Genomic DNA, 11,653 nt, shown 5'->3' with positions numbered 1-11,653 from the left:
ATTTTCAAGTGTATATGAAACATACTACATATTTACCTATTGTATTATTTTGTACAGTTGTAAATTACAATAAATAAATAATAAAAAAAAAAAAGTTTTTTTTTTTGTGTGTCCATAGGTTTCCATCTGCATGTGCCTTTGCAATTCACTAAGTAATTTTGCTGTATTAAAAACTGATTGCAGTACTATTCCTCTTTTTATAACTGTATATGTCCTTTCCTCTCTGCATAATATAATTAAATTAATCTTTTCTCTCTCTTATTTCTTAAGTGCTTACATACTTTAATCAGTTATTTATTTTTAATTAACCTTTGACAGCACTTAATACATCAGTAAATTAGCAACAATATCACTTTAATTAAACGTCATATTATATATTTAATACTAGCACACACATATATGTATTGCTATTACTGAAAAAAATGAAGATATAATTACCTAAAATCAGAAGAAAATTCAACAACCGAATCTCCTAATTTAATACACAAAGCTCCTCCAGCTTTGAAAGTTTGTTTCAGTAAAAGTGGTTCTAAAAGTGCATCTAACTCTTCACCAATATTTTCTAAAAGCATCTATAAAAATTAAAATTCATTTCTTTCTTTATATAAAGATTTATTACTAATTCATAAAATTGATAATAAAGAAAAAAATAGCTAAAACTGCAAATAAACATACTGGTTGCCCAAATTGAATAGCGTTTTCAAGAAGCCTAACATAATCAGTTTGTGCTAACCGAATAACACCTAAATTATTAGACTTTTCCATGTTTTTTACCCACTTATTAGCTTGCCCTTGAGGATCAATCATTAAGGGGAATCGTCTAGCATTTCTGAAATAAATAAATATCACCTTGAAAAACATATTATTTTTATTATTTTAGATAAGGTTTTTTTTTTAACAAAGAAAACAGAGAGTAGAATGGAATGAATGGAAGCTAAAAGTTTATTTACAAAATTGAATAATAAAACAATATTCTATAACATATATGCATGCATAAACACATGGAAACTGATACAATGAATTTTTTAGTCCAAAATTGACAGCTTTTGGATCTTTCAAAGCCTTCCTTGTGATTTATTTTAGTAACAACATGGTTTAAAAGCAGTTTAGTAACATAATAATGTTAGAGGAAAAGATGATCGGGGGCATAAAAATACAAATAAACAAAAATGATTTAACTGAGTTTTAGCCAGAACATAGCTTATAACTCCCTGATGAAGACTTGAAAATCACGTTGAAACGTTGGCACAAATAAATAATTTTTTGTTTATTTGTGTTTTTCTGCTGACTGCACCTCACTGACCATCTCCTCTTATTTATCTACAGTCAACTATCTTCACCTCATTATAAATAATGTAAGTATTACCAAAATTAATTAATTTAATTTTTAATCCTTAAACAAAAAGAAAACCTACAGAAACATTTGGAAAATAAAAAATATACAGCAAGTAGTTAACAGGTAAAAAATATATTAAAATACCAACTTGACAATAATCCCATTTTCTACTGAGTATGCATCACTTGGTAATCCAAATATATTCCAAGCTCTGATTTCAACAGCTTCGCCAAGAGTGTTTGTAACTGAAAAATCATCTGAACAAACAATGTTGTAAGATTTAACTTTTTCTACCCAATCCACAATTTGATTAGCTCTAAACAGAGTTGTAAAAGGTCCAAGATATGCAACAACTCCTGAAGCCACTAAAACATCACCTAAAACACATATAAAAATATTAACATTGTTAAAATTAATATTGAAAAGGAGCATTAATGACTACTGCAATATGTCTATTTGTCTAATGATTAATGAAGATTGTAGAGCTATACTAAAATAAAACCAATATATCAGATTAGCATCTATCAGGAAGCAGGAGTACATAGTTGTGTTATTTGTATAAAACAATATTAAATTGAAAATTTACTTTAACAACAAAAAGAGTACAAGTTTGAGAATGATAAGATTATTGAAGAAACACATCCAAATAAACTATATTTGAAATAGAATAGAAATATCAAATATTATTTTTTACAATCTCTAGTCACTAAGCAGCCTTAATTAAACCAGCCATGTATAAGATCAATATTCAGAGGTTTTACTCAAATATATTTCTTTGGACTAGATTACAACATTTTATGATTTTGACTAGGATATAAACTTTATTAGAACAATAACATTATATATCAATCTATACATTACAATTATGAAATACAATATTTTTTATATAAAAAAAAATTATAAGTAAATAATAAGTTTCCTTTGGATGAGCTTCCCCAGATGGCTTCCTGATGTCCCGTGGTGTTCAGTTAGGTAAAATTTGTTACTGACCAATAATGTTAGGTCTTCCAGCAGTCCGTCACTTATAGTATTGTAGTAGATGCTTACTGGTAACCTACAGCGTGTTTAGTAATCTATTGCCAGATATTGTCCAATATACGGTAGGATAAATGATTCTTAATTACAGCAGAAATAAAGACTCTTTTGGAATATATTACAGCATAATAAGTGAATAGATGGAATTACTGTACAGCTCTTTAAAGCAACCATTACCAATAAGTAGAAGAAATGAAAAGATCGGTTAATAAAGAAATGCTTTCGAGAAATAGAACAAATTTATAATTATCTCAGTTTATAGATGAAAGGTACTTAGTATTAGTAAGCAGCACAGCAATATTACAGGGTGTCAGTTAACATTCTATAACACAACCAGCAATGTCATGTCTGTGTACTATTACTATCAATTAACAGACCTAGAACGAGCATACTTGAGGAAAAATGCATATCCACCTAACTGTTTTAAGATCATATAGTAGCTTATGATGCATGCCATATAGATACAACAGGGAATGCTATAAAATATGTAGCATTCAAGATTATGAACATTTTAAATATTCACATTTTTCATAGCATCTTAAAATATTTTTGGTTATACCATTGTGTTTTGGAAACAACTGAATTAAGGATAATAACTGAAAGCTGTGCCTGGAAGAATGATATCATAAATATGCATGGGAATTTTGCCATTGGGTAATAAAATCAAATTATTTTACTTTTTGAATGTAACAAAGTAAATTCTTCTAATTATTCATCTATTAATAAAACCATGTCAGACTAACGACATTTGTTGTTTGTTATATTGCTGTTTTTACAGTTCTAAGGAGGGTCCCTAATATAAAAAGGAAAATTAAAACCTTAATAAATAGTCTGGGATATCGACAAAAAATGCTTATAATTGGCATTTCATAATGCCAATTTAATAATCAACAAAGTAAGATTAATGAGGAAATATTTTAGTCTAATCACTAAATGAAATGATGAAGCAGTAACAATTAAACAATAAATCATTAATACCTGTGGCATACCATAGTCATATTTTGAAGCATAAATAAAAATCCTTGTTTACAATGCGGAAAACCAAAACAGAGAAATCAATATTGAAAGAAAAAATATACTGTCATTATCACTTAAGATATTTCACCTGTTAGCTTATAATACTTTGCACCCAATGCTTCAGCAGTCTGATGCCATCTTGTTTGCTCTCCACCCAATCCTCCCAACAATTCTTGAGCTCTTTGAAGCTTGAGGGTACATAGATCTGTATCTGCCTGAGAAAAATAAAAAATGTATCATGAGAAACTATAAAAAACAGGATATAAATAAATTCACATTTACATATCGAATTCCAAAAGAATGAAATATGGAGAAAAAAAATATTGAGATAGTTGAAAAGCTGTATTTAAAATAAAACTAAAGACTATGTTGTTAATATAGACTCAGTAAAAGCAGGAACCTGAAGTGCAGCCAGTTTAGCCTTCTGGCTTTCCAGAACTGCTTGAAGTTTGGCAAGTTTGGCTTGAACTTCTCTCAATTGGGATCGTTTAGCTTCTAAAGCAACCATAGCAGTTTTATATTCCTCTTCTGCTTTAGCTAATGCAATTTTTTTAGGAGCAACAACTTTAGCAACTTTATCATACTTTGAAATTGCAATAACCCATTTACACAATCCTAAAAAAAATAATAATAAAATATAGCAGTTAAAATTATTAAAATTTTTAAAAATCTGTTCCTGTTAGCATTACAATTTACCTAATAAGCCCCACAACAGATAATATACCTACCTCTTTCATAAACAGAATGAGTTTTTTTGGAAGTTTCAAGTACCCAACTAATATTAAATAAACTAAGTGCTAAACCTATTACAATGATAATCATACACTAGAAATAATAAAAATATTCTTCAAATATTGCTCAAATTGTTTTAACTAAAGCACCATACGAATCACATGCACAATCACAACATATCTATAGTTCAGAGCAAAAACCCATGTCCAAATTCCAGGCCCTAAGAAAAATGAATTTGAAAAACAAACTGAAGGTGGAGGATGAACATATATTGTGGTATAAAAAGAAAAATATAAGTTTTCTATCAACATTGAGAAATTTATTGTGAAAGAATGGTACATTATATTTTATTCAAAGTATTGACCTATCCATGATTGATCTAATTTATGGTATCTGCATATGATGTAAAACACTGCTCAAACATGCTATAAGCTACGCTATCAACCGGAACAAGCGATAATTGGAAATGACAATTTCTGGTGAATATGGTAGGTAGGGTAGGACTTTAAAATTAAGTGTTTCCAAATAATAACATACTTAGTAATTTATCAGAATTAGTGTCAGTATTTAAATATTAATACTAATAGGAAAAATTAGTTATTAAATAAACTATTTAAATTTTTCTAAGAAATAAAAATAAAGAGGGTGAGATACATTTGAAGCAAATGCATTAAACAAAAGGATGATTTACATCTTAATTTTTTTAATTAAAAAAAAAAATCTCTTATAGCTTTAAAGCTGAAAATAGCTTATTCAGAAAAGCAAATTTTTTGTTCACTGCAATATGGTGGCAAGTCGGACACAATCCAAAATTTCAGTGTATGTAGACTTTGGTAATCATTTTTCAAACCAAAACTATCCCATAGCTAAGGAAGCCTTAGTATTTTAAGTATAGGGTGTAATTTTTTCACTTGAAGAAGGTTTTAAAACCTACTTTTCACACACTATTATACACAATTTTTCACAGCAACTATAATGAAATTATTTTATTTTTTTTCAAAATGACGTCCTACTAAGCAGGATTAACTGATAATGGAGAAAAAGTTTGTAACAGTAGCAAGAAAACTGGGTTTAATGTATCTAAGGACAGTGTTTTAGGAATTTTCATTACATTAAAAAACAAATACAAATTGACTTAAAATATTTGTTGATGTACAAATTTAGTCAGTATCACATCAAAATTTTGTTTGTTTATATACAATCTAATTTTTGTTTAAATAAATAATTTAAATTTTATCTATTATAGTCTCAAAACATTTTATTTTCTTTACAAGTCCGACATTTCGGCCAATTCAGCTATCCTCAAGGACAATCTTAATACAATTTTTGAACTAATTAATTTAAAAACACAACTTAATGCAGGCTATCCTGCCCAGGTCAATTCAACAATATCTCTAATTAGTCAATTTTCACATTAAAACAAAAATTAAAATTCTTTATCAGTCACTTATTTGTTAAAATTTTTATAAATAAGTAAGACTTGTAAAAATGTGGACTTGTAAAGAAAATAAAATGTTTTGAGACTATACTGGATAAAATTTAAATTATTTATTTAAACAACATTAACGAGTCTCAAGAAAGTATTTAAGATTATAAATAATGTAAATTTTGTTATAAAAATAATCTCACTAGTAGACAATTTAAATTGGTGTTTAAAAGATTAAGAAAGCTTTAATGCAATTCTGTAGGTAGGTGTAATTGAATAGGCGAATGCTAGTGTTATTTCTTTGGATTACCATTTTGGAAGTTTCAGAGTGTGCATGCACAAGAATAATTCAATAACTAAAGGATTCATTGCATATATATATATATATAAACACATACAGAATTTGCAGATATTTGCCAAAAGCCAAACAACACATGACCAATGATAATATATGTACACAACACAGAAATACAAAGTAAAAAAAAACATGCAATAACTATCAAAAAAATGGAATCAAGTAAACAGTAAAAAAAAAGATCACTTTATTACCGTACTCCATAAGGGATGCTAAATTTAAGAAGAAAAAAATTATTTATTTAAAAAATAAATATTAAAAACCTCTTAACATAGATAAATCTAATTTTGCATTATGACAATAATAATAAATTACTACAATAAAACTATAAATGCTATACAAACTTTTAACAGAGATAGGTACAAAGAATATTTAGGCGAAAATGAGGATCCACGAATAGCTGGTTCGACTGATGGGTAAAGTTACCATTGGTATCAATAAGTACCATTTTTAAGTATAATAACCAACCCTGATTTAAAAATGGGCCTACATTACATTGGCCCAGAGTGCCAGTTTTTGAAGGATAAGAGAATTTAAGGAATGAAAAAAAACAAGGATAAAAACTATGCAGTTAGTTAATCAGTTGCATTGAGACTAGAATATGAACCCTAACACTAAATATCTAAGAAATATGTTGTTATGTTAAGGATTTATAAAACAGTATAATTATACTATAACCTATTTATTTATTAACAGCAGTTAAAACAGCCACATCAAAAAACAAACCATTTATTTAATAAAAAATTTAAAAAGCTTATAATTGAATGGATATGTTGGTTGAAAACTAAAAATTATTAAGCATGGATTTGTGAAATTTTATTCTTTTAGAGAAACTTGAAAAGCACAAGGAGGGAAGAAGAGCCAGCAGTCAGTTTATCACTTCATTCGCACACAAGAATAGAGGTCAGCCAAACCTAAGCTTATGATACCATAACAAATTAATATGTTTATCGGCCCCCTAAAGTGAAAAATTTCACATGGTAAATGATCAAAAACAATGAACATTACACAACTATATTTTCCTGACTTAACAAGTACTGGCTTTCGGGCATCTGGATCTAGTTAAATATAAGGTATTAGAACTTTAAATTATACAGAGATATACTGTGATACGATAAGCGAAAATCTCTTTTATCTTCATTGCAACCAGACTTTAGCGAGCCATGGTGAAGCTCTTCAAAAATGCCACTTTTCCGGTTATATACTGTTTCATTTTTGCTTTTCTTGTCGGTCTTTGATAAGGAGACAGCCTTAACGGCTAATCCAATAAATTTTAAAATTGGCATACAGGACTGCATTTACATACAAAATCAAAATTTATATATATATATATATTGGATAAAAAATTGTTTTTTGATCCTCCAGTTTTACTTAGAGGTTTATTACAACCACGCTTATATACTTTTTATCTCATCTATGGACATTATGCCCCAAAAACTTTATTCAAGAGCAAATTGTAATAAAATTTTGCATACATATATTGCTTCTGAGTGTTTTAAAATATTTTAAATCCTCTTTGGCGATTTGACTTTCTGATTAGGTTTTAGAAACAAAAATCTAATTGAAAAAAATAAATAGAACCTTATGTCTGTAATTGCTGTCATAACTTTATGCCTGTAGAGGCAAGTCTATTCTATTAACCTTTTTGGTAATTTCGAAAACATTAATTTTCATAATTACCAATTATGAGTATACATTATTTTATATACTGTTATTTTCATTCAACTGTGAAAACATAAAAATTATTTAAGTAAAATAAGTTTATAATTTAATTTCATAGCTGTTTGCAATAAAAATGTTGTTTTAACCCTTTTCATTGAAAATATTGGCAAAAAATGAGACTGAACATCAATTACACATTATTTCAAACATCATTTTATGTTTAGGAGTCATTACAATCTGAATGGTATAATGTTTTTAATCATTTTGTTTTTAATCATATTCATGCAACAATGGTTTACTGCTATCGGTTTCCTGTAATGTTTTACCAACATTCCCACAGCAGAATAAATAAATAAATAGTATGTTTGAAATCAACCAACAAACAAATTTTTAATCTCCACTGAAAATTCAAGGTTTTATATTTCAAGATATGTATGTATGTAATCTAAAAATCACTTAAAAAAAAAAGAAGTCCATCCGTACCTTTTTTCCTAGACTACAGGATGACTATTTTTAAGATTTGGCAACAAAGTGACATGCCAGTCCCCACTATGTTCCTGAGAACTCATGATTACCATTCACCATTTCACTTCAGAATGATGGCCAATTTAAAGTTTTATACAGTAATTTCTCAATCATTTGTTGATATAGAGAAAAACATATACTTTGGAAGAACTTTTTCCAAAATGAAAAAGAAAAAAAAATATATATATATATATTTATATATTCTTGAACCAGTGGCCTGATTTTGTTGTTTATTGTAATCTTTAGTAAAGTTTTTTTCATTTATGGTCATGTACCAAATCAGGCACTTAAAGCATTATGGCTGTGGCATCATCGCCGAAAAAAAAAATGTTTTATTATATATTGTAGTTATTATTTGAAAAGTTAGTAAAAGATATCCTTTGGACCAACATTAGTGAAGATACAGGAAACAATTTGTGTATTAGTCTTTGCACCCAAACCAGTTAGGAAAGTCGAGTGAGTGGATACACCAGATATTTTATTATTTGTTATTTACTGGTAAAATAAGTACTTAATGCAAATAACTAACCATTGTATGATAATTTGCAGTATCTCTGTAATTCTAATACTATTTTCTTTAGGCTGAACCTTGTTTGAAATGTATACATAAACAAGAAAATAATAACTTATAAAAAGGGATATTCAAACGTAAAATCTATTTACCCTCAGCTGCTGTTGATGCAGTTTTAATCTTATCAGGATCAAATTCAGCATTATGGAGAAACCTCTCTGTAATATTTTTCATAATACGTGGAGGAATATTGTCTTTGTCAAAATTAATTAGACCTTCTAAAAATTTCATGTCACCTAGTACCCTTTTAGAAGGACCCCAATAATCTTCAACCATTTTACCAGAGCCATCTGGATCTGGAATTCTGTCTGGTTTAATATCCTAAAAATTAAAGTAAATAATATTTTATAACAATTATTTAAATATAGAACAGACACAAAATTATAAGGTTTAAGAAATTTCTAAAGAACTAGATTAGTTTATAGTCCACCTTCATCACACATATTGCCTCCATCACAAGTTTAACACCTTTAGGAGGATTCTTCATGCTTTTGACCACAGTAATATCTGCAGGTGTTAGAGTGTTCAATGCCGCTAATGCAGCATCCAAAATTGGCATGGCTTCAGCAAGATTTTCATCACATTCATTTTTTATAGCTTGCGCAGCTTCAGCTTGGGCATTAGCAACTACTTCATCTCCTTTCACAATTTCCTCCACCTACAAAATGTGAACAATCCATCTTAATAACATAATTTATTTAAAATTATATTTATTTTTTTTTAATCATATACAAAAATTTGGGATCAATTTTGATCGACCTACTTGAATATAATTGTAAATATTTTGTTTTTATTATTATAAATATTTGAAAAAGATAACAATCATTTACTAAACAAACACTGGTTTGATTTATATGTAAATATTATGTCCAGGCTTTGGGGATTTTTACTCCAAAAGTTTTGATATTTGGTTTTACTTCCTCTTTTTAAGGGGGCTAAACCCAAATTTGTGGTGAACAACAGAATTTTTTAGGCATTTTTATTTTTCTAACATTAAACTAAGCTAAACTGAACAAGAGTAAATTACTAACAATTTAGTATTCTATATATTTTTTCATCACGGGCATCCACTCTTAATCCAATAGATTCAGTCAAATGGGGAACAAAAAGGGGTCTTAGTGGAATGTTTGGCATTAAGCTCTTTTTTTTTAAGGATCTGATCATGAATTTCAACTCTGCCACCTTGAATTTTGTTCGGTAATATAAAAACATCTTTTTTTTCTTTCCCTTTTTTTGCTAATTTTTTTGCACTGAAGAGGATCTAGGAGGGTGAATTCCGGAGAGCGAATTTGTTGATCGGGTGAATTAAAAAATTGTGAAATGGTGAAATTGGAGGAGCAGAAATGAAAAAGAAAAAAAGGAATAAATTGAAACATTTGTATTTGTTGTATAGACTGAAATTGATTTTAAAAGGAAACTGTAGGGGAAAAAAATTGTTTATTATATCTTATTATTATATCTCTTTATATCTTATTATACCATGTATGTGTAATTTATATATGTCCGATTACGCATTGATAAGTATGCTGTGTGAGATAGCAACCTAATGTATTTAGGCAGCATAGATAAATTAAGTATTTCTCTCTTTGAAGAAGGAAATCACAAAAAAGAATACTGGGATTATTGATTAATTGGAAGGGAAGGAAAGCATTCTTCTGAGAAAAAATGATTGGAATAAGAATTTTGAAAAGAAAACTGGAGAGCAAAAAACAACAACTTTTGCAGAGACAGTAAGGACTGTGATGTTTAGCACCAAGGAAATGGAGGAAGCATTGACATATATGACTATCGAGGGTGAAATCCAAGGATGGGATCCGAAGAAGATCTGAGATGAACTTCCTTTGGGAGAGGAGCTATGCAAGGAGTTAAGATAGAAGTAGTGAGAGTCACGAAGGCTAAGACAAAAATGCTCCTTAAAACAAGAGGAGCTGAAAAAGTAAAAAAGATTAATGGAGCGTCAGGCCTTGAAAGACAAAAGATTGAGGATTAGCCTGGTAAAGGTAAAAAGACTAAAGCTGGACTTAAGAATCTGGGAATCTGCAACTTAAAAAGGAAATGGGCGGCTGAGGTCCTCTCAGCAGTGAGAGTCACTATTCTGCAGATGGGTAAAATTGTTAGAGGACAGTAAACACAGGAAGAGAGGGACTACTTGGATCTGCCAGTCTATCTCAAATGCTAGGAACACTGCCACCTGATAGCCAAGTGTGAGAAACCATTGGCATGTGGGAGGTGTAGTGGTGGTACTATATAACCAAAAATTTCACTGTTTAAAGTAGGAAATCCCCAGCCAACTACAAGAACTGTATGGCAGCAGATAAACCAGTTGAGGAAAGGAGGCACACAGCGGACAGTAGAAATTACCCACTCCATCTGGAAATAGTGGACTGAAGTACAAGGTGCTCATAATCAGTATTTAAAAAAAAAATTATGTAATTTTCATAAAACATTCATAATTTTAAAAAAAACAAAAATAAAGGCAGTAACAATTAATAGAAAAACACTGAAAAAATTATATCTCACTTTAGCAACATCTTCTTTCTCTTTATCAACTTTTGCAACTGTGTACCTAACATCATCAGCTGCTTGTATAAGAGCTGGTTGTAATTTCTTTAAATTTTCACCCATAATACTAATTTCAGCAGCAGCATTTGCAAGTTTTTGTAAGCCTACTTCATACCTTTTTTTAGCAACCATGACTTCACTGAAAAGTTGATAATAATATTAATTGAAAATCCCGTTTTATAAGCACTACATGCTGAAATTAGGAGAAAAAATATTCAGGTCAAACTTAATAAAAATTAATAACATGTTAAAGTTATGGGCCTGATTTACAGAATTAAGATTGTTGTTTCTTTTAATTCCAAAGAAAAATGTTTTTGGTTTAGTTAATTCATTATTTATTTATTGAATTCTATTAATTTTGATCATTTTAATTATATATTAGGCTTTTAAAACCTCCTAAGTTTAAATTTTTAAATCGGAAGGTTTTGATTT

At 28.9% G+C, this 11,653-nt stretch overlaps 1 protein-coding gene across 2 annotated transcripts in view; it reads right to left on the bottom strand.

Moving 5' to 3' along the window:
* Positions 1–11,653, bottom strand: part of Dhc36C (Dynein heavy chain at 36C) — a 105,440-nt gene that overhangs the window by 29,049 nt on the left and 64,738 nt on the right. For both annotated transcript variants that reach the window (XM_014428644.2, XM_067048387.1), the window contains 8 exons: positions 11,180–11,360; positions 9,090–9,317; positions 8,752–8,980; positions 3,789–4,003; positions 3,477–3,603; positions 1,485–1,713; positions 676–829; positions 439–572 (listed from right to left, as the gene is read on the bottom strand). In XM_014428644.2, the coding sequence (XP_014284130.1) occupies positions 439–572; positions 676–829; positions 1,485–1,713; positions 3,477–3,603; positions 3,789–4,003; positions 8,752–8,980; positions 9,090–9,317; positions 11,180–11,360 (1,497 nt within the window). The remainder of the gene's footprint in view (positions 1–438; positions 573–675; positions 830–1,484; positions 1,714–3,476; positions 3,604–3,788; positions 4,004–8,751; positions 8,981–9,089; positions 9,318–11,179; positions 11,361–11,653) is intronic.

The sequence above is a fragment of the Halyomorpha halys genome, unplaced genomic scaffold (genome assembly GCF_000696795.3).
Source record: "Halyomorpha halys isolate HHAL.00 unplaced genomic scaffold, Hhal_1.1 Scaffold730.1, whole genome shotgun sequence".
NCBI classification, from domain to species: Eukaryota; Metazoa; Arthropoda; class Insecta; order Hemiptera; family Pentatomidae; genus Halyomorpha; species Halyomorpha halys.
The sequence above is the reverse complement of the archived record's forward strand: the minus strand, read 5'-3'. Positions and strand labels throughout refer to the sequence as shown.